Source organism: Eumetopias jubatus, unplaced genomic scaffold (genome assembly GCF_037043125.1).
Source record: "Eumetopias jubatus isolate StellerSeaLion01/CBP00866 unplaced genomic scaffold, mEumJub1_p1.0 scaffold_14, whole genome shotgun sequence".
Lineage (NCBI taxonomy): Eukaryota > Metazoa > Chordata > Mammalia > Carnivora > Otariidae > Eumetopias > Eumetopias jubatus.
The window spans coordinates 103400734-103423284 of record NW_028274820.1 but is presented as its reverse complement, the minus strand read 5'-3'; the positions used below and the strand labels follow the sequence as shown (position 1 = coordinate 103423284).

Genomic DNA, 22551 nt, shown 5'->3' with positions numbered 1-22551 from the left:
AATCCTTTCATGGAGCAAGGTGGGAAATATACATAAATCAAGTGGGCAGTTTATAATTAAATGCTAAGGGGTACAGCACTGCCCGTGGATGTGTTAACGCAGCAGGGTAGGGGGTGAGCGAGAGCCTGGGTGCTCCAAGGGAAATTTGGGTGCCCTGACAGGGACAAAGAGAGTGGTGGGTGAGTGGAGGAGAGGGGGAGGGGGGCTCCAGGCAGGAGAGGATGCAGGACAAAGTGCAGGGGGGCAGCCGAGAAAGGCGTGTGTATCAGTTTCCACGGCTGCTGTCGTAAGTGTCACGGACTGGGTGGCTCATAACATAACTCAGTCTCTTGCAGTTCTGGAGGCCAGAAGTCCGAAATCACGGGTCACCCGGGCCGTCAGCAGAGCCCATGAGGCTCTCGGGGAGGAGGTGCTCGGTGCCTAGCTCTCAGATCCTGGTGCTGCTGGAAATCCTTGGTGCATCACTCCAACCAGCCTCCATCCTCACGTGGCTTCTGGTGTGGTCTCCGTGCATGTGTGTCTTCACAAGGAGTTCCCCTTGCTGCATGTCTGTGTCTGTGCCTCCTCTCTTCTCATAAGGACCCAGTCATCTAGACTAGGGGCCACCTTAATGACCTCCCCTTAACTAGATGACATTGGCAATGACCCAATTTCCAGATAAGGTCACATTCACAGGTGCCAGGCATATGGCTTCAACATATGCCTCTGGGGGATACAATTCAACCCCCATAGCTCATGGGCCACAGAGGCCAGCCTGCCCACCCCCTGGGGGAGACACTGCCAGGTAGAACTGGGGAATAGGGCTGGGGGAGAGCTAAGGCAGGTGGGGCTGGTGGTCTGGGAGGGGGTTGATGAGTCCACTGCAGTGCTGGTGGTGTCAACAGTGGGAGTAAATGCAGCATGGAGGTCATGACCAGCCAGGGGAGAATCCCAATGCAGGAGCAATGGTCTGGAGCACGGGCATGCCAACTACAGTAGGGAACCATGCTCCTTTCGAGAAACAGGCTCCTGGTAGAGGAAACACTTGACCTTGGAACACCAACAGTGCATGCACCTGGAAGGGCCCCCGGGGGATCCAGGGCCTGTGGGACCCACCGAGTCACAAAGCTGAAGAGACGAGCAGCAGTCTGTTGCAAGAGGATGGAGGCTGAGCAAAAATCACAGGGCGTGAGGAAGCTGCACGAGCCAGCATCTCAGACTGCCACATCACTCACGATGGTTTCACTGGCACCCCCCACCAGCCCACTCCTATGGCCATGTCGGGTGTGGGGTGTCCCATATGACCACTGTAAGAAGCAAATAAAAAAATCCCAGCTTGATTGACAGATGGCCATCTTGGGGGAGGAATCTGAAGGTGTTCGGCAGCTGCGTTCCAGTCATGTTCCGGGGCAGCCCTGAATGACCCAGGCAAGAGCTCTTCCCAGTGGGCATGTGCTCACTCACGTGTGTGGAAAGAGAAATAGACCAAGGTGCCTGGGCTGTGGCCAGTGGCCCAGCTAGCTGGTTAGGGGTCTGGAAGGAAAAAGGCTGGAGGGTCAGGGACAGAAAGGTCCGGGGAGAGGCAGGTGGATGGACATACAGGAGCGGGCACAAGGTGTAAAGATGTTTGAATCCCATGTTGGTGCTCACCAGAGAGCACCCGCCATGCAAGAGGCACTGGAGAGCCAAGTGGGCAAACTGCCTCACTGGTCGATGGCAGCTTGCCTTTGTCACCAGCCACCCCGGGACTGGCGAGAAGGGTACATGAATGGAGCAACCAGAGTGGCAGAGGAGGCGGCTAAGCGTGGGCCTGACAGCACGGACTCCCATTTATCTAGCAACTGCCCCCTCAGGATTTTCAGCCAGTCAGCCACTGAGACCACTGCTGACCCCAGGCGGTGCTATTCCTTGAGGAGACCATCTGCCTGGTAGCAAGGTGGCCACATTAAGACCCTTATATCTCAGAAGGGCCAGCAGTTCATCTTACAAGGATAGATACCTCTTCCAGGTGTGGATTATGTCTTTCCTGCCCACAGAGCCTCAGCTAGCACCACTGTCTGGGGGTTTTATGGGACAGTGGCCAAGCATGGACTCCACACAACAGAGCATCCAACAGAGGGCTCACTTTACAGCTAAGAAGGCTCGGGGGAGGGGCCATGACTATAGGATGCACTAGTCTATCACACCATCCAGAAGCAGCCAGGCTCAGAGAGAGCCAGGATAGGGGATTGAAGGAGTCCCTGAAGCTCGGAGGGGATGCTGTGCAGGGTTGGGAAGGAACACCTTGCAGGTGCATCATGTGCTTTCAATCGGAGACCTCGCCGTGGTGCTGTGTCTCCCGTGGGAAGAACACGTGGATACGTGAACCATGGAGTCGCCCCAGTGACCTGCTGGGAGACTCTTTGCTTCCTGCCCCTGCAACTCTGGACTCTGTAGAGCTAAAAGTCTGGGTCCCAAAAGGGGACACTCTCTTGCCAGGGGACACAGCCAGGGTCCTATTGAACTACAAGCTACAGCAGTCACCAGGACACTTCTGGCTCTGTGTGGCCAGGGCCCGGTGGGTGAGGAAGGAAGTCACTTTCTTGGTGGGGTAAGTTGACCTTGATCAGCAGTAGGAGGTAGCGCGTTTTCATACAATGGGCTGGGGGAGGAAGACACGTGGAAGCCAGGGACCTGTGTGCCTCCTCCCTTGTGCGGGCTCAGCATGACTGTGGGCCCTGCAGCCCTGGGCCCAAGGACGGTGTGACTCTAAAGGACTCCGAGCCCTCAGGACAAGGTCTGGGTCACACTCCCAGGCAGGCCATTTAGACTGGATACTGTGGGGGCTGGGTGGGGGGGGAATGGGCACCCACGGGGCCCCAAGACCAGCGGCAGCAACGGTGGCTTACAGTTAATCCCATCCACCCTCTTCTAAGTGTCCCCAAGAGTGAGAGGAGAGACCCAGAAAACCACAGGGGAGTTGCTCCCTACACATGCACAGAGCCGTGCATCCATGTGTTGCAAGGGGGGATGTGGTGGCCACGGAGATGACACCCAGCTGTCCTTCCAAAGGCCCTGCCACGGAGGCACCCTTGACTGAGGCCCCAGAGCCTCCCGCTTAGCTTCTGAGGCCATGCCTTCCTCGGGCTGTCCCCAGGCAATGACATAACACATGGGGTCCACAGTATGTCTTTGACCACTCGTGTGTGGTGCCCCCTCCCCCCCTTGGTCTGGCTGTGAACTGTGCTGGGCACTGTGCTGATCTGAGGCTTTTCCTACCCAGCCCTTTCCGCTGTCCCTCAGACCTGAGCCATGGTCTGAGGCTCTCCCCAACTACCCCTGCTCATTCTCCCCTGCACCCTGCACAGACAGTGCCCCCATTCAATCTCATACGTGTCTGATTCCGTCTTGGCATCCACCTCCCCGAGGATCCCAACTGACACAGATATGCCGGCAAATGGGAGCCTCTGAAGTTACTGTTTCTTTGTCTAATGCGGGAGAGAGAGATGAACTGAGTAATCCCTGGGATCCTAGCAATTCAGCCTGAAACAGATCCAGGTTTTCATTAATAAGGGTCAGTTGGAGCAACATTCACTGGCTAGTGGGTTGTGGACAGACACTGTGATGTGGGAATTTCACTACTGGATCCTTGACATGCCTCGTCTATGCTGACGATTTGGCTAGATGTTTACACAAGTATTCCACTGGAAGTCTATTGACATTGGTGTTTTTGCTTTTTTGCACCTCACAAACTGCCCTAAATTTACAAAAGGTTTAAAAGGAGTTCCAAAATATTTTGAGCAATAGGAAAATCATTAGAGCAAATGCAGATCTTCCCAGTGGACTATTACACTGCTCTTATTTATGTGCTGTTCGCTTGCTCTCAATGAAAGCAGAACAGCGGTAGAACAGGGAGGCAGGGCATTTTGCAATCTCATGTAGCCCTAAGATTAGCCACTTGGTGAATCTGGATGTAAAAACACAAAGCGATACAAGGATAAAAAAAAAAAAAAATGAAGATGTGGTAAGAGTAAACCAAAAGGAAAATGGGCTCTTTTTCATCAGGTCTTGGTAATTCTCTGAACCAGAAATCTGACCATTTACATCAACCCAACAACCCTTCCATCCTGGAGCAGCCTCTCCTCCCAGCCCGGAGGTATCTGGTTACAGAGCCACGGGAGCTTAACCAGAAATAAAAAGGACTGAATTCTGCCTGTCAAAGCAAATGACCAACGTGCGCTTGATGATGCTGGGTCTTAGCTTCTGTAATCACTGTTTTTTGTGTGTTTTTTTTTTTTTCTTGCTCAGGTAACTTGAAAAATTACCAGTGGACCTTGATAATCCCAGTCATTAGTAAGCTTAAGCAGGCTTTCTTCAAGCACAAAGGGCAAAGTTCTTTTCCTATGGAAGAAGATTTATACACTCCGATCCCATCAGAGATACCAGACCTGCAAGATTATCCGATGCCTCTGCTAGAGCTGAGCCTCTGAAAATGGCCCTAGCATCCCACAAACACTGTGTGGAGTCGGCAAGCTGCCCACCCCCATGGACGACAGGTCTCATGGCCTCGGAGGCTTCCATTCCCACCGATATCCAGAATGGATTGGGATCAACAGCCCGGTTCTGCAGGGCGTTCGGGAGGCTGCTGGCCACGAGGGCCAGGCTACCTGACCACAGTGAAGACCGTGGCCAAGGTGGCCCAGGGGCAGAGGGGTCAGGCTGTAACAGCCGGGTAACAGGCAGTCCTGTGGGCTACAAACTCTGCACACACAGCCTTCCCTTCCTTCTTTGCTTCTCTCCTCCCTTCCCTGCGTCCCTTCTTTCCCTCCCCACCCTGTTCTAGAAAGAATAACAAAATTAAGTTAATTAAAAGTGAGATGTTTGTTAGTTAAGACTCTTGTCTTGCAAGAGGCAGAAATCCAACCCTATCTTAAGATGGAATGTTGCTGGCTCACAGGGAGAGGGAGAGGAGGAAATGGTGTTGGGGTGACAGGGGCCAAGGCTTCCATGTCCCCCCTTCCCTACTCTTTCTGAGAGCCCTACTCTTCAGGGGCCAAGGCTACTGTGCTTTGAGGGGGGCAGCTCCAGATGGAAGCCTTGCAGCCTAGGGGTGGGGAGGAAGGGGGCTTGGTCAGCTCCAGTTAGAATCCCAGGGAAGGGCTCTGTTTGGCTCCCCAAGTGAGGGTGGTTGTGACTGGCTGAGCCGGTGGGCAGGGACTAGAACCTAGTTCTAGGAGGGGCAGCCCCTTCCAGCAGGGGAGGCAAATCCCCCAAAGAGGAGGAGAAAGCAATGAATGGACACCACACGTGTGGGTGGGTTCCAGCTTTCAGCGTTGATGCTCTGTGCTCTGCCCACCCATGAGAAAGACATGAGGATCCATTCCAGGGCCCACGAGGAGCAAACAAACCAAGAGTTTAGGAGAAAGACCACTGTGGTTGGTTTTAAGACCAAACAGGAATTTCTCTCTGGAGATCTTAACATACGTCTTTTCTATGTTTCAAACTATCACGTCCCCATGTCGGCTAGCCACACTCAGCCCCTGCCCTAATAGAATCGAGTCCTGTCTGCGGGGGTTTCGGACACAGCTCTGGCTGGAACAGTTCTAGGTCGAAACAGATTTCTCTGCAGGGTCTCGTTCCCTCCTTGAAACACCACCCCCAAATAACTCTATTGCCCTTCTCCCTCTGGAGTCCCAGTGCAAAGCCCACCATACTTTCTAAAATCCCATGTGATCTCTTTTCTGCCTTCATAAAAACCCCTCTTTCCACTTGGGCCTTAAGTGGTATCTCATTTCCAGGCCTCTGACTCATTCCCCTGTCGTTCAATAATGTTAAAGTCTCTAGAAAGACTTATAAAGTCAAAAACCCTAAACTCACATTTACATCTCATAAACATAATCTCTTTTCAGGGAAGGCTCGGTGCAGATGTCGTGCGCGTGAAATGGAAAGGGGACGCATGTTGGCATCCCCTCCCCCACCTGTCCCCCCATCGGGACTTAGACAGGCTTTCAGGGCACACAGCTGGGAAGGTGGCTCAGTTCAGCTCCATGGGAAGCAGCTGTGCTCTCCCGCCTGGTGATCCTGGGGGACGGGCTCTTCTCAAGGGCACCCTCCACAGCTATACACCTTCTCATGCGTGACAGGCAGGCACCATGCCTGCAACTCTCTTGGCTGGAAGGAAAGAGCAAAGTGTGCAGCTGTTGTGTCTCTGGTTCCCAAAATACTTTCCAGGAGAAGGACCAGCAGAAGGGTCAGACCAGCAGGTCTCAAACTTCAAACCAGCAGGTGCACACGGCCTACCCCAAACTGCCCAATCAGAACGTGGGGAAGGAGCCCAGTGCCTGAGGGCCACTCTGTGAGAAACGCTACCCCATCTCCGAGGAGCCAGGCTATCGGCTGCCTCGGGACCGACGGCAACTTTGGAACAGACTTCTAGGACGTGAGCTCTCCTCTGGGGTGAATATATCACCTCTGAGCACAGGCTGGGTGGACTTCAGGGGGCCACAGGGCACATGCCCAGGAAATTACGGGTGCTGTGATTTTCCAGAAGAAGCCCGGAAAGCAAACAGCAAACATGCCATTGCTGTGTGCTCTGCTGTTGGGGCTGACGTTGAGGAAGAGAAAGCGGCACGTCCCACGTGCAGGTGCTCACGCACTCCCAGACACGCTCATCCTGTGTTTACCAAGTGGTTGTGCAACGTGCCTGCAGATACACCACCAGGCAGTGGCAGAGGCAAGTGTGAGTCCAGAGCCTGTCCCCTCCCATCACCCTCCTCTGTATGTGACAGAAAACCTCAGCAGCCATGGAAATAAATCAATAACACAAACCACATAAAAAGGGGGAAATCCTGCATGCAAAAAAAAAAAAAAAAAAAAAAAAAGGCAAGATAAACAAAGTCAGAAGACAAAGAGACCGGGAAGAAACGCTTGCGATCCACGGCACTGATGGAGCTAATTCTGTGAAGGTATAAATAGCCCCCGCAAGCAGGTGAGAGAAAGAGCTAGCCCCAGCAGGAGAAAGGGCCGGAAGCACAGACAGATAACTCACAGGAAGATAACTGCACAGCAAATACAAATGCACAAAAGCTGTTCCTCATTCAGAACAAGAAAACTAAACAGTCCAAGTACGAGACATTATTTTCAGCAAATACCAAAAAGTTAGAAAAGCGACTTGGCTGCTGGGCCTCATGAGACGGGCCTGCGCGTGCCCTGTTGGCGGGAGTGCATGCTGTCCCCCTAAGAAGGACAGATGGCCTGCCTCTCGAGGTGGACAGCGCGCCACCTGCATCGGAGCACGTGTCCCTCACAACACCGCAGTGTGTATCAGCATTCCAGCCCTGGGAGCAAACTCAATTCTCATCAGGAGGGGACTGCTTAAACAAACACATGTAATAAATAACAAATCACGATCAAGTAAGTTATGCGGGGTTTCTACAGTGGAATACTACGTCGTGGCCAGCTCCGGACACAGGGCAGCTCTCTGCAAACTGCTAGGCACACGCTCCAAGACACGCTGCTGAGTTAGCAGATGCACACCGCGTCCTTCCACTCGTGCGGGGAAAGGTCCCCACGCGGCGCCTCCCCGCTCTGCTTTCCCGTCTCTCTCTCCTCCAACCCCCGCACCTCCTCTGCCATCACGGGGGCCACTGCTCCCTATTCCTGGGGAAACCAGAACCCCCCAGCCCGTGTCTCTGGGCACCCCTCTCTCCAGTCACGTGACGAGCCTCCTGTCACCCGACGGACGGTCCCCCACTCCATCCATCCATCTCTTCCCACTTCTGGCCTGAAATGCCAGGTGGGCCGATGTCTCCAGCCAGACTTCTCCCTGTTGCTCAGGTATCTTCGCTTAGGTCCCTCCAGGCACCTCAGACTTACTACAGCCCAAAGCAGACTCCCCGCTTCCCCGGCCTCACCCTGAGCCTCCCCTCCTAGGAAAGAGGATCATTCTAGCTGCTCGGGTCAAGACCCTCAGAGCCGTATGTCACCCGTTTCCTTCTCTCAGACCCGGTACCTAATCTATCAGCAGATCCCGGGGATTCTGTCTTCAGAATACACCCGCAAGCAACTCCTTCTCACCACCCTGCCTCTCCCTTCGTGGTCTGAGCCCCGGTGTCTCTTGCTTGGGTGACGGTCAGAGCTCCTTTTACTCTCTCCTTCACAGAGCCTCCGGGCCAACCCCTCAGAACGGAAGCCAGGTCGTGCCACTCTTCTGGCTGATGTTCCCCAACACCAGCCCCACATAAAGCCCTACCTGTCCTCCCGCCACCCCCAGCCACACGCCCTCCTGACCTGTCCTAGAATCTTCCCCCACAGCCGCCCACCTGGTTCCCTCCCTTATGTCCCCCGATTTCCCGTCAAATGTCCACTGGGCTCTGGGACCATAGTCAGGGTGGCCTGGCAGCCCCTGAGAGAGGGTCTGGCTGGTGCGGCTGGAGCCACAGAGGAAAGAAATGCTCCCCAAGGCAAAACAAGGCAAGAAGAACCCCTGGCCTCCCTCCTGCTCCCACACTCCAGTCTCCCCCGCTGCCCCCCTCTGGCCAAACCTGGCCAGACACGAAGTGGGATCAGTTGGCTAAAGATCCTGAGACCTTAGTTCCCAGTAACCCAGAGGAGGGCGGGACAGAGACTGGCTCTAAGGGCAGAGGGAAATGACCACAACAAGAACACCCCCCTCACCCCGCAAAAGACCAAATCTTCAGACAGGCTGAAAACCCAGTCTCTCACAAGGGAGTGGTTAAAATGACCCAATTCTCTAGCTATCTCTGCTCTTGGTGAACAAATTATGTCAATTCCTTAAGGCTGCAAAGGTAAAGAAAAGACTCAGAACCAATGATCCTACCAAGATGTAGACTCTCGTTGAAGCTCGGGTTGAAGCCACTGTGCTCGCATCCTAGCCACGAGACTGGACAGGTTGCCGGCCTCGGTGTTGACCAGCGTGAGCACGGGGGTCTCTGCGAGTGCCCCGTATTAGCACTGAGCCCCACACACAAGCCTGGCTACATACAATGTCCTTCCGGTTGTCCCAAGAAACTCTGCATCCATGTCCACCAGATTCTTGGAACCTCCTGCGTCATGTGTGAATCAGCTACAATGACAGGAAAGTGTTCTCTCAGGCTGGTCAAAGAACAATGAACTTTGTAATCATGCTTTACTTTTTCATTTTTCACCTAGGGGTAAAATGCTACAGTGAATAGGGATAGAAAAATAAATAAAAAAACAAAGTAAATCCTTTTGCACAATGGTGCACTGGGAGTGTGTGTTGCAATGATTTAAAATGACCTTTAGCAAGCCCACGGCCCGGCACGGAGTTTCTCTCTCCCCATTCTCTCCCAAGACCTCATGCAACTGTTCAGAGTTGTATTTAGGGACATCTTACAAAATACATTTTTGACCCACATGGCATAAGGAGGATTCTCAAAAATCACTGTGTCCTTGACAGCCGCCTTGTACAACCAGAGCCCTTGAACTGAGCATCTTGTAGGCTCTGTCCATGTACCAAATAGGCATTTATTGATTGTGATATGAAGTGCTAAGGTTCAAGGACAGGGATAGACACTGGCAAGTTTGTGCACGGGTTTAACTCCAGGTGTGGCTGGGCCCTCTGGGAGGGACACAGCTTTCTGAGAGTCAGGATGGAAACTGCATCTGCGGTGAAGGGTAGATGTCAAGAGCTCTAGTCTGTAAAACACCTGAAAATCCAGGACACACTGGAGCTCCGCTCTCCAAACACAGCCAATCCTAAGGCACTGTAAATGTATTTTTTTCTACAGTCTTTTGAAAAACCGTATCTGGCATTCTAGTGGCCAGGTCTGGATATCAGCTGCAAGTTACAAGAGCAAATGGTTGAGTCGTGCCGGTAAACACCCGCTCATGCAAGTTAATGTTTGTATTTGTACTGCAGCATATGAACTTTGGGGCTAGGAGAATTGCCAAAGAAATTTTATTAGCTTGGGAAGTCACTATAATTAATTTGCATTATTTTATCATTCCCCAAAAAGATAGGTTGAGTGAGAGGTCAGAAATCAGTCATCAGACATATTCCAAGCTGACAGTGCATTCAAAGCTCAGAACTAAGTCGAGAACCAACATACACGGACCTTTAGTCAAATTCTGCAGCCCAGGGAGCCCAAACCCACTCCCTGGATGGGAGGAAATGCTGGATCCCCAGAACAAAAGTTACATGGGCACTCTAGAAAGCAGTTATGAAAGCAGCCATTGGTGGAACCAAAGACTGCATTCCCAACTAATGCTGTTTACGTGACTACTACCCTTAGTCAAGGAAGGGGACATAATTGCTGGGATTACCTATTCTTTTATTTAGCAAACAGACGCCTCTCCACTGCACAGTGCTGTGGGTCACACATATCCTGCCTGCTGAATCTGTCATTCTTTAGAACTGCTGAGTGTGTGTTTAGGCCCCGAGCCGGTCAAGACACCAGACTGTTCTCTAGAGAAAAAAAGTGAACAGCAAGTCTGTCCGTTGGGAGAATATTGCCACAGAGCTTACCTTTATCTTAATCCAAAGTACTTGTTGGATTGCATGAGCAGGACGACCCATGGTTAACTGGCATTATGGAGGAAGTGCAATCTGAAATGCAGAAAAAGGAGGTGGCTTGTGTGGGTCCCTGTAAAATCAAAAGGGACCCAGGAAAATGTTGTCAAGAGATAGGCTGCCCCAAAGCAGCCCTCCCCAACTGGTTGTGAGTGCACCTCCACCTCTACCCTTGGGTTGATAATAGTGGCCTCGTTGGCAGCAAAAGCTTTCACAAGGTTACATAATCGGTGCCCATGTTTAAAGGAAAATAAAAATTTGACTGTGACCCTTAGCCCTGGTTTTCATGATGAAATGACAACACCCGCCTCTCTGGTATCCAACGCGTTAGCAAAGCATTCACGAAGAGTCCTCAGGCCAGACCCTGTTTCATTTTTCCGAGAGGTGCTGTCTGCCCAGAACTGAGTAACTGGTTTCCTAAATACACAGACCTACGCAGCTAAGATGTTGATGTCTGTCCAAGGTCACCCTGAAGGTGTTTCCTAAATAGTACTGCTAGCCTCATACAAAGCTTTTAAAAGCAGACGGGGCCATGCTTTTTAGTTTCTTTCCAGAGGGCCCTGCAAATTAAAATCAATAGACAGAAGTTAAATGGATATCAGAGCACGCTCTGACAGCTGGTCTCAGTTTCCCTCCTCTGTAAAATGTCTCTGAGAGTTCTAGGGGATTTTAATGGAAAAAATTGTGGACCAGCAATTACACAAACCCATGAGCGGTATAAAATGTGGTTAATAGCATCTCCTCCCGTAAATGTACTAAAACCTGTAAAACAGCCCAAGCACTGGCACATAGTAGGTGCTGTATATCCGTACCTCTCATTACTATCAGCCTGGACAAATGATACCTCAATGGAAACATCTTCCACAAGCCCCCTTTCCCTGAGAAGCACTGTCCTAAGCCATTTGTGGTGAAGGACCAGAGGTCTTTTGTTTGCGTGTTTGTTTTTAATTTTCAATTCATTGTGCAATGGTACTTCTGAAAAGCTAAATAAAAAAGGGATTACCGGAGCAATACAATTAACAAAGATGTATAATATATATAATCAAGACAAAATACAAGCTCCCCATTAAAGAGGCCTTAGAAATCTTCAGAAGATTCTCTCGCAGAAGGGGGAAGGAAGGGACTTGCTCACAATTACATAGCAGATCAGTGGCAGTGCTCAAATCACACTCTTGGAACCTCCAAGGTGCTTCCCACGGCCCCCCACAATCCTGGCCAGCCTCTACTTCTCATCCTTCCATCAGTCAGAAGGACAGGGCCACACCAGGGTGAGGTGGATGCCTCTGGGTAAAAATTTAAGGGGGTACCAAAAAACTCAGTCATTGTAATAAGTAATATTTCAATGCAGTTTTTTTTTTTTTTTTAGGCAAGGCGATGTTGTGGAAACAAATAATTATCAAAATCTCAGTGGCTTAACCCACTTCAATCAAGTCTGAAGCAAGCTGCCCTCCCCTTTCTTACTGGACACCGTCTGGAACATGTGGTCTTTAAGATGATGGCAGCAGAGGAAAGGAAAAGTGGGGGAGACTTACGGACTCTTCACTGCCTGACTCAGAAATAATACACACCAAATCTACTCACATGTCATTGGCCAGAATTATTTACACATCCTTAGCCTAACTGCCAGGGTACCGGAAAATGTAGAGGACCACACAGACATTGGTGACTTAAGACTTTACTCAGACCCTGTGCGCTAGCTTCGCTATATATAAGCGCATTACAAACTTATACACGGATTTATAACTTTTATATTTCATGTATAAATATACATATAAGATTATTATGTATATAAACTTGTTATATATGTAATCTATAGAAACTTATATGTATGCAAACTTTAATTATACCCCCAAAAGTCAGAATTTTTCATAAAGACAGGATCAGTAATGGTGTTGACCTGAGCAAAAGGCAAACTCAGTAATGCTTATCTTTATTTTAAATTTTGATATTGTGCTCAGCATAGATCGTACTGCGTTATTTTTGAGAAGGGAGTCATAGGTCAGTGCATTCAGTAACAATCAAGTGGCAAGGGTCATCATATGGATACAGGTGCTTGGCACGCAGTGTTTAGCCACTGGCTAAAATAACTGTGTGTGCAGGAAGGTGGAGGCAAAGATGTGGTTTCAGAAGGCACCCCAAAGCCAAACAATCACAAAAATTCAATTCTAAGACTCCACTGATTGGAAGATATGTGATCAATTTATTAATATCTTTTCAGAAGGAAAAAAGAAGTCTGGTAAGCTTCTTCTTTGGCGTGGTCTATAAGAAACACGCAGATCTCAGAACTATTAACATATGTAATAACAACAACAACAAAAGGCTCTTAAAATGCAGGCAATATGGTACAACATTTTAATTTAGGATCCCCAGCCACTGAAGTCTACACTCCAGCAAAATAAACTCAGAGAACAGATAATTTTATTAATGAATGATTGGGCATATTTACACAAAGCAACTGACAAAAGTACCTATTAGAACTGCTAACCACTGCCCATCAACCAGGATAGGCCCCAGGCAAAGCCTTTATTGGCAGCAATAACAGTGGCTTCCTGCTTCTGAATCCTCCCTGATGGCTCTTCCTGACTTCCCTTCTGTCTACTTGCTCCTGCCCACCTCTCCATCTTTCCTTCCCAAATTGGTTCTTGTCAAAAGGGGTGATTTCCACGCCCTGGAAAATTAGTATTGTGACAGGGATTAAAATGTTAAGCTAAAGAGATGAAATTTAAGTAACAGTTGGGGAAGATTTTGAGCAGGTAAGGGTGGGCTCCCTTAGTCACAAGGTAAAGCCCGCCCCCACCTACTTTTCTGCTACTAAGCAGTGTTTCCAGCATTGAGGGGAATAACGCAGGCTCATGTCACTGCCCCCCCCACCAGCCAGTCAGAAAAAGGTCAAAGTGTGAAATTCCACACCTGTGGGACCAGAATGGCCACTTGGTTTTTGAACCCAGACTAGTCCCCTCCAGAGCATCTTTACCTTCTGTCAAGCAAGGAGTGCTCCAGGATTTTCCAGTCTGGCTGCATTCTGGACTAGAGAGCAGGAGAGAAAGAGAAGGAAGTTATAAAACCCCACTGAACCAAGGAACCACCCAGACTGCAGGGGACTGCACATCAGATGAAGGAAGGAACACAGGAAACATGGCTGAAACACCTGGCTTCTGGCTGGGTGGGAGGCGCCACCTAAGGGGTGTCCCCGAGGCGCGCTAATCCCTCCTCCTCTGAGGAGAGGACTCCTCAAATCTCTGCACCTGGACAAGTGTTAAGGCCGCCTCCTCACGTTCTTTCTCTGATTACGGGGAGAGGCGGAGCTGACGTCGGCATTCAGGGCGCTCCAGTGACTTTTGGGGTCACTACGTCCTCAGAACCTAGAGCGGGAAAGGAAGCGTCTCCCGACCGAGCAGTCACCCCATTTCCAGCCGGGAGCCAAGGTCGCGCCATCCTGGGGCGCTCGGAAGGGGGACGCCACCACCCAAGCCCCCCGGCCCTCGGCTACTACGGGCCGCGCCAGAGTGGCAACGCGGTGGCACGTGGAAGCCTCGCCCGGGGTTTCCAGCCCTCTCCGCACCCATTGCTTTCCGCAGTCCTAGGAACGCCGCGTTTTCCGCGGCGCGGGGCTGCGGACACCGCGCCCGCACTTACCGCCGACCCACTGCGCAACTCATGGCGCACCCGAGATAAGCCGGGTGTAGGGGGAGGGGGAGGTGGGCTGTGAAAAGCCGCACTCCCCGGGAACACCCGCGCTCCGGGCGCATTGGGGTCCGCACGCCGGGTGGAGAGGGACGGGGGTCCACGGTTTTCCGGGAAGCAAGTGAGGGTCAGTGCGCATCCCCACGCAATCCGGGGCTTCCGCCGCAGCGGGGGTGGCGGGGCAGGGCGCGGGGGCGTGTTTCAGAGGGTCGGGCGTAGACAGAGACTGGGGGGACGAGATGCATCAGAAATCGGCTCCCAGCGAGTCCCGCGCCACCGCGGCCGCAGGGGAGGGGAGACCCCGCCCGCAGCGCAGGCGACCTCGTGCGGCGACCCGGGGGCGGCACGGGGAGCGGGCGAGCGGCGTGCGCCCTGCACTTCCTGTTCAGTGCACGCGGCCTTCCACCGCCCCGCGCTCGGCGAGTCTGCGTCCGGCCGCGCCGCCCCTCACTGCCGGCTCCCTGTCCCCGGGACGCGGCGCGGCGGAGGGACGCAGCGGGCGCGCCCTCCGGCTGGCAGGGCCCCGCGAGCCGAGCCGCCGCCAGAACTTCTGAGTGCAGCCGAGCGGGAGCCCAATTCCCGGGGCGTTCGCGTTTGCGCCTCCTCCTCCCTCCTCCCCCCTCTCGCCCACAAGGGGGACGGGCCGAGTTCCAGGCTCCCGGCTGGTTCATTCTGAGGCCGAGGATTATATTTACATGCAAACTGTCTCACTCTCGCCAGATTGTCCACTTCGGCGCAGGCACGGGAGGCTTGTTTTCCACATTACTGTCTCTACTTTGCACCTGCCTTTCAGATTACCTCCGGGAATCTGTGGGAGGAGCTGAGAGGGTGGAAAATGTTGCTTCGCTTTGCAAAAGGAAGAAAACTTTGTCACCCAGCGGGAGACCTCTGCCATGCGTAACCCGGAGAGACACCAGAACCAGGACAGCCTCTGGCTTTGATTTTGCACCGCTGAGCCCGTAAGGAGGAAGAGGACACGTAAACTCTGCGCTCACGCCGACCGCCATCCGTGCCCAGTGGCGGCGGCCCGAGGTACCTGCGCCACCTTCCTTCCCTCCCCGGGGAAGTCCCCACGCGGTGTCTTCGGGTGGAAGGATAATAATAAAGAGCGCGCGGCTCGAGGCCGACAGCAGGGGCCGGGCTAGGAAGGAGAGAACCGAATTGCAGGAACGAGTCACCCGGAATTAACTTCTGGTTAAAGTTATGGGAAGCGCGGCCATGGACACCAAGAAGAAGAAAGATGTTTCCAGCCCTGGTGGGAGCAGTGGCAAAAAAAACCCCAGCCAGAAGAGGCGTTCGCTGCGAGTGCACATCCCGGTGAGTGCCCACCCGCAGCGCGGTCCCCGGCTCCCCACCCTCGCGTCGTTGTCGACCCCGGCGCCGAAGCAGTTAACGCGGGACGCCCCGCGCGCGCCGTGCGTGCCCCTCCTGTCACTTTGGGCGCTCGGGGATGGGTGGGGGCGCAGGGTCGAGCTGGGCCGCCGAGCCTAGGCTCCATCTCTCTCCCCAGCTGTGTGCGGCCGGGGCTTGGCGACCGACTGCGGCGGGGACGCGGGAGGGGGCGCGGGGCGCGGCTGGTGGCGGGCTGGGCGTAGCCCCGGATCCCGCCCGGTGCGGGTGCTGTGGGCGGTGCGTAGTGTTGTTTTGTTGAAAAAGGACGGTGTGGACTGCGCTCGGGAGAGGTGGAGCCGCGCGCGGCTGCCGGGGACGCAGGGGCGGGGCGGTGGGCGGGGACAGCGGTCGGGGGGCGTGTGGCTGTGTAGCTGCGCCCCCAAATGGACCTTCCTCCTCCCCAATTCCCCTCGGGGTGTGCCTGGGCGCGGGGCGGGGAGCTACTCTGCAGCCGTTCCCTTAGCCCGCCCCCCCCCCGCCCCCGGAGCACATTTCGGGCATTTGGGGACTCGGGATTCCCTAACGCATGCAGAGCTGCTTCGAACTTCAGCCCCGGCCACGCCGGCAGCCCCGCCCGGACTTTGGGGATATCGATCGGTCTGCGGCTCGACTTTGTCCATCCCGAGGGAGCGCCGGGCGGGGCCGTGTGCCCACCCTGGGTTTTGCCTACCCAGGTAGCCCGCGGCCTTCCCCAGCTTCCCTGTGGACAAGTCAGGTGGTAGGACATGCGGCGCAGCCCTTACCTGCACCCGAAAGAAACCCCCAACTGGGTCACGCCCCTGGCCTCCACCAGCCAAGTGAATGTTTGTCCAAACACACCTACACGCAGATGCACGCGCACAGACACACGCGTACGCAAAGAGTAGAGAGCTCCTTGAAGAATGTGGTTTTGTTCTTTCTGTGGGGATGACATGGTCCTGGGCACGGGGTGGAAGCCACAGTGAGTGCCCGCCTCCGACTGGGCAGGACTGGGGTGGGGCTGCTTGCCGCTCACTTCCCACTGAATCCCATGGGGCACTTCCCTTCCGTGTCTGTTGAATGCAGCTCCTTTCCCTTCCACGTGTGCCCACACCCTCATGGAGAAGGTCTGATGGGTACCGGAGGGAGCAGCCTTTGGTTGAGAGGAGGGGAGGAGATAGCCAGCCCTTCCTCGCTGGGGGAAGCTCAGGGAGCAGGTAACCAAGCTGCTGCGGGGCCACCAGGGTGGTGGCCCAAATATGCAGGAATAAGTAGTCTATTTTAGAATGGATTATTCTTGTTTCCATTTTTTAGCCATATTTGTAAATGAAAAATTAGACATTGGTATTACAAGTCTCCCTGGAGCGGTGATCCCTTTGAGGGAGCCTTTTACCGCTCACTTTCTCCCATTTGTCCGAGATAATAATTTGCTTTGCCTACCTTGTGGAGATGTGAAATAAAATAAGTCATGGGAACGCTCTTGAAATTTAAAGCGTTATAAACATGTATGACTATCAAGTTGACGTCAGAGCAACTGGTTTTAAAAAGAGAGACATAGAGAAAAGAAAGGGTCACTGTCAGGCCATATTGTACTGAGGCCAACTATGGTGTGGGGTACGTGCTTGGGGTCGCTGGAGGCGTGCTGTAGTGGTTAGTGTGGGACAAAATCCAGAACCCAGAAAAGGACTAAGAGGGCCACACTGTGAGAGCGGAAAGGCCACGGTGTAGCTGGACTACTCTGACCACCCTTCTTGCTTGCTGGACATGATTTTGGCTGCTTTAAATAACCTTCTGGCATGATCCATCCCTTACTGAAAGTGGTGTTGACTCAATTATTCCACAACATGTGTGTACTGCTCTGGTTGATGGTGAGATCTAGGGGAGCAAGGGAGGGGCTCTGTCTCCCTCCTTATAGGGCTTGCATTCGGTGGTGGGACCTGGGGGGGTCTTCTCACTGGCCATCTAGTAATGGCCTGTCGACCACTGTGTCGGGCTAGGTGAAAGTTATACTCTAGGTGGGAAAATACGGCATTTGGACAAATGCTAGCACATGACCCAAGGGCATCCGATGACTGGTGCTGGCAGCACTCGCTCTCAGAGGGGAGAGTGGGAGAGGCAACAGCAGACTGATGTGTTCACAGAGACATTCGACCCAGAGCTCGTGGGCAGGACTGAGACACGTGTGAGAACCTGGGTTGCTCCCACCAGGGAACCAGCTTGAGCACCTCCGTGAGTTGGGGCTTGGATGACTGCTTTCAGGTACAGCACAGAGCCCCTTCTCGTGGATAGAAAGGGTTTGAGAATCAGGGTACTCAGAAATGGATTGGGGCCCGATCAAGGAGGACTCTGAAGCAAGATTGCCAGGTTTAGCAAAGAGAAATATTAAATGACCAGTTAAAGTAGAATTTTAGATAAACAACGAATAACTTTTTTTGTATATGAATATCCCCTGGACCCGTTGGGAAAACCGATAGTAAGAAAAAATCCTTCACTGTTACCTGAAATCCCGACTGAACCAGGCGTCCTGCCTCTTATCTGGCAGCTCTACCCAGAGGGCAGCCTGGGGGAGTGAGGACTTCCTTCTGAAGGCGCTGGGAAGCTGCCATGGATGCACTTGATGCCCTGCCCCGCTCCCCCGTGGCTCCCCCCGAGTTCGTGGAGCCTTGCTGGACAGCTCCGCTCCACGCCATAGTTTGCCTCTGGGTTTCTTGAAGGACTCCTCCCGGATGGTGCCAGTTTGCTCAGCCCCGGTGCAGGCTGGGTGGGAGTGAGCGATTGGGATTATGCCCTAAGGGGGGACCCTCACCAAGGAGGGATGCAGGTGGGAAGGTGCCCCTGCCTCCCCAATTCCCCAGTGCCGTGTGTTCCACAGGAAGCCCCGGAGGGTCCCAGCGATGTCCAGGAAGGATTGCCCACACTGGTGTCCATTCATTAGTGTACCCTTACTGGCTCATCTGGCTCTCCTGCCTCATTCCCTCACTGCCTAGGACAGACTGCTGAATCTAAGTCAGTGTCTTGCTGTCTTGGGGGCGAAATCCACGTTAAGAAGCAGTTAAAGGTGATGAAAGCAACATCATGTGAGTTAGCCCCTAGAGCAGTGCACAAAGTGGCTTCGTGGAAGGAGGGCTAGTGGCCAGGGGACCAACTCAAATGCTCTTGCAAATATCCAGAGATTAGGGTTGGAGGGGCCGAACACAGTACTGATAGGAGCAGACTAGTGAGAGGAGACATGAGACACTGGCGGGAAGGATGGATGAGCGGTGTGCCTGATGGATGCGGAGGAAGCCGCGGATTGAGTTAACCTGATGGCTTCAGGGTAGTTGGTGTAAGGAGGCAAGGGAGAGGTGGGGAGTTCAAGCCCAGCCATGGTGAATCAAAGGGGAATTGTCCACCTCCTCAGCGCCAGCACCAGCTCATCCCTGATGTCCTGAGAAGGCCCTTTCCAAGGATGTTTGGGATTCTGAGGAGTGGCTCCTGAGACACCATGGCCCTGGCAGTCCTGTGGGTGGGTCATTGGGTGGCATCCAGTCCACCAGCAGGGTAAAGGCTTCTCAAGGTCTCTAGTGTGTCCACACAGCTTGTCTATGCGCTGAATTGGTTCAAGTCCCTTTTGGACACAATTGGCCTCAGTCTCTACCCCCATATCTGGTGCATGAACAGAGCTGTGACCTAGGGTGTTGGGTGTTGTAACCCCTGCAGACCTCCATCCCAGGCTCTGACCGCCTTAACCATCTTTACCCTCCTTGCTACCAAGAGCACCTGCTGTGCCCTGAGGCACCAGGAAGGAGGAGTCCGTTTTAGGGGAGGCCCTCCGGCCTACGGGTTATAGCAGGTCATGGGGACTTGGAATCAGCCACTGCAGTAACTGATGAATTGAATTTCATCGAAGGGAGAATGGCCGTTGGGCCTAACGGAGGATGGGGCCTGGCTTGGTGTTAGCCTCTTTCTTAGGTAGCTGGGATCGCCTTTCCGGGCAAACGCTCTCGGGTCTTGTCAGGGGAAAGGGAAGGTGGGAGGCAGGAGAGGAAGCAGAAGGGTGAGTGTGGACTCCTCTGAGGTTGCACTGGGCCTTTAAAGGAACGGGATGGGCGCTTTGGTTAGAGTCACTGTGGGTTGGTGCCTTGCCCTGGTTCTCTTCTCTTAGCCTTCATCCCGAATGTAAAGCAGGAATAACAATGAAGGTGGTAGGAATGGTTTTGGAAAATAGCTCTTTAGAAGCCTAGCTGGGTGTGGCATTCAGCCAGAACTTTGCCAGAGACACTGTTGGCCTGAGCAGGGGTGCTCTTTTCCTTTTTTTTTTTTTTTTTTCTGTCTCAGAAGAAACAGCTTCCCTATTAATGCTGAAATTCATATATTGCAGCTGTATTTTACTTGAGGACTGTTGGTCAGCATATTGTGGGTCTTTGGAACTGTTGACAAGCCAGTGACAGAGCAGGAGGCCACAGGCGAGTGGAGGGCTTCCGAGAGAAGGACCCTGCAGGAGCCTCTGGGGACACTGAGGCAGGCTCAGAGGAGCTTGGGCTTGAGGCAGTGGCCCAGTATTTACCACGGACAGGAGGCACATTTCCCTGGGCCTCTTGGGAGTGGTGCTCCAGAAATCCTTCACAGTCACTGTAGACACACTAAAAATAGAGCCAGGAGTAGCTGGCTGGTCACAAAAGGTTGTTTCTATCTATTTAGGTATCCATTCATCCATCTGTCCATCCATCCATCTACTTACGTATCTGCTTTTCTATCCATCTATCATTATCTACCATGTGCACTTTTTCAGTTGTCATTGAGATGTCCTTGGCTACTAAACATAGGATACTGCTGGCTTCCAAATAAAGATGAGAGCCTGAATCAGCCCCCAGCCAGGGTAGCCCCGTGTGGGCTAGCCTGTTAGGCCACACTGCCGTGTTTCTTGATTCAGCCCTCTGGTGCATCTTGGGCGCCCTGAGCGTAAGCTCTTGTAGAGCCCAGAGTATGATATCGGGACCTTTAAGCTTCAAGCCAAACTCCTCGATGATGGAGCCCCTGGAACTGTCCTGTGGCTCCAGGGTTGATCAGTGAGGACTGGGTACACCTCCACAGCTCACAGGATATGAATATGGCAGACTGGTGAGTGCCTGCCCTCCAGCCTCCCAGAGCGTGGGCAGAGCATGCTGGCTGAGTGCCAGTAAGGTGTAGTCCAGCCCTAAGCCTCTGGAGGGAAATGGCAGGAAAAGAATGGATAGAGAAGTCCCCTTCTTTGAAGGCTCTACCCTGCAGAGTGTTCATGGATCTCTCCATGGACCAGTTCTAATGATACAACCACAGCATGCACAAAACTCCGGGATTTGCTGAATCACCATTCCGTGCCTCGGGGTGTACCCTAGTGCTGGGAGGTACCCTTTTCTTGTGTCCTCACCTTACAAATGGCCCAACTGAGAACAAGCACGTCCCCCATCCCGTGGTTGGATGACGTGGGGGAGCAGCCCGTCCTGTCCGGTTCTCACTCTTAGTATCCGTCGGTGGAGGGGGTTCAAGACCCTTGTGCAAACCAGGCTCTGACTACTGCCTACTGCCCTAATGAGCACTACTGGCATCACGGATCGTTATTTCACCCAAAGGACATCTCTAGTAGTCAGGGAGCAAAGCCAGAAACAGCCACCAAATATAGTTTGTATGCTCAGCATTGCATCTTACCACATACCTTGTTAGGACTCTCATTGCTAGGTAAGTATCTCTCCCTGCCTGTATTTGTTTGTTTGTTTTTGGTTTTTGAGCTGCCCTCTTCTGATGAACCCCAGCAAAGCTATGCTCTATGGCTAATCTCCAGCCAGGGGTTACACTTCTGAGTGTCCTAACCACTCGGTGGATGGGAGGACCACGGAGGCACTTTGTACTTGTGAGCACCTTCTCGCCCACTCAGACTTCATCCCCTGACTTCTAAGTCGGTCTGTATTCCCTAAAACCATTCTGACAAATATGTGTGCTTTTAGATGATGCTGTTTCTTGACTATTTTCTTTTACTTTTCTGGTTTTCCCGTCTTGATGTTCTGTATCTGGGCACCATTGCACTTTTATGGGGGTGACTCAGGTTACTGAGCAGGGCAGCGGACACTCTTCGGACCTGGGTCAGGATACGGTGCTCTTTTCCCCATTCTCCTCCAGCTATCTTCCCTCTGACCCTGGACAGTGAATATGATCACACACGAAATACCAGCTGTCTCCTCCTTCTTTCAAGCCGGTGGACCAACCCATCTTGAAACGCCAGGACACCAAACCAAATGTCAAAATGGTGTCAAATCTTTTAAAATGTAGGACAAAGGCCAGTGAGATGCTGGGCAGGCAAGAGCTGAGGCAGAGTCCTCAGTTCGCTTGATTGGCTGCCTGGGATCTTGCTCTGAGATGGGCAGAGGAGACACATGAAAGTCAGGCTGTGTCCCTGAGGCTTGATCACGGGGAACCCTTAGACTCCCCACTGCAGAGTGTGTGCAGTGGAGCCGAGGAAGCAGTTGGGTCTTCGGGGGCCCTGCCTGCCCTCCAGCCGGTGTGGCCCACAGTGGAATGGCTAATCCCAATCTCTCTCTCTCTCTCTCTTCCACTGCCTACTTTGAAAATAATTTGATCTCCATTCTTTTCCTTCCTGTTGACAGGAAACCCTTCTCTGCCAGCTCGTGGCTTGTCACAGACCAATCACATACCATCCAGGCTTTGGGGTTTCTGCCAGGGCCTCTGTGTTTTGGTATACACTCTGATCTGGCAGCGACATTGCTGGTGAATGTACAAGAAAGACCAGTTTGCTCTTGGTGACCCCCCGGGGTCCAGCCTTTTTCCCATGAGGCTGAGGCTTTGGGAAGCCCTGCAACTGTTACCCTCCTCCCGGGGAGGGGAAGCACAGCAGGGGCTGAGCCTGCTGCGGGGCGCAGCTCAGGGCAGCCCCAGAAGGACCTTATTTGTGCCCGGTGGGAGGTGGGGGGTGCACGCAGGAGGAAGGATGCCACCAGGCCAGGGAAGGATTTAGAAAGTGGGACACCGGCTTC

General features: G+C 53.0%; 1 protein-coding gene and 1 long non-coding RNA gene across 5 annotated transcripts in view; one reads left to right on the top strand and one right to left on the bottom strand.

Annotated features, from left to right (window-relative positions):
- Positions 1 to 8560: 8560 nt before the first annotated feature.
- On the bottom strand, positions 8561 to 13522 carry LOC114198014 (uncharacterized). Its single transcript, XR_003607004.2, has 3 exons — positions 13485 to 13522; positions 10466 to 10546; positions 8561 to 9043 (listed from the first exon to the last, which is right to left on the bottom strand). It is a non-coding gene; the product is annotated as an uncharacterized LOC114198014 (long non-coding RNA).
- A 1096-nt stretch (positions 13523 to 14618) lies between these two features.
- Positions 14619 to 22551, top strand: part of PRKAG2 (protein kinase AMP-activated non-catalytic subunit gamma 2) — a 254073-nt gene continuing 246140 nt past the window's right edge. For 2 of the 4 annotated variants that reach the window (XM_088018514.1, XM_088018513.1), the window contains exon 1: positions 14619 to 15511. In XM_088018514.1, the coding sequence (XP_087874640.1) occupies positions 15398 to 15511 (114 nt within the window). In that variant the 5' untranslated portion in view covers positions 14619 to 15397. The remainder of the gene's footprint in view (positions 15512 to 22551) is intronic. The other 2 variants (XM_028089209.2, XM_028089208.2) reach the window with 1 other exon arrangement.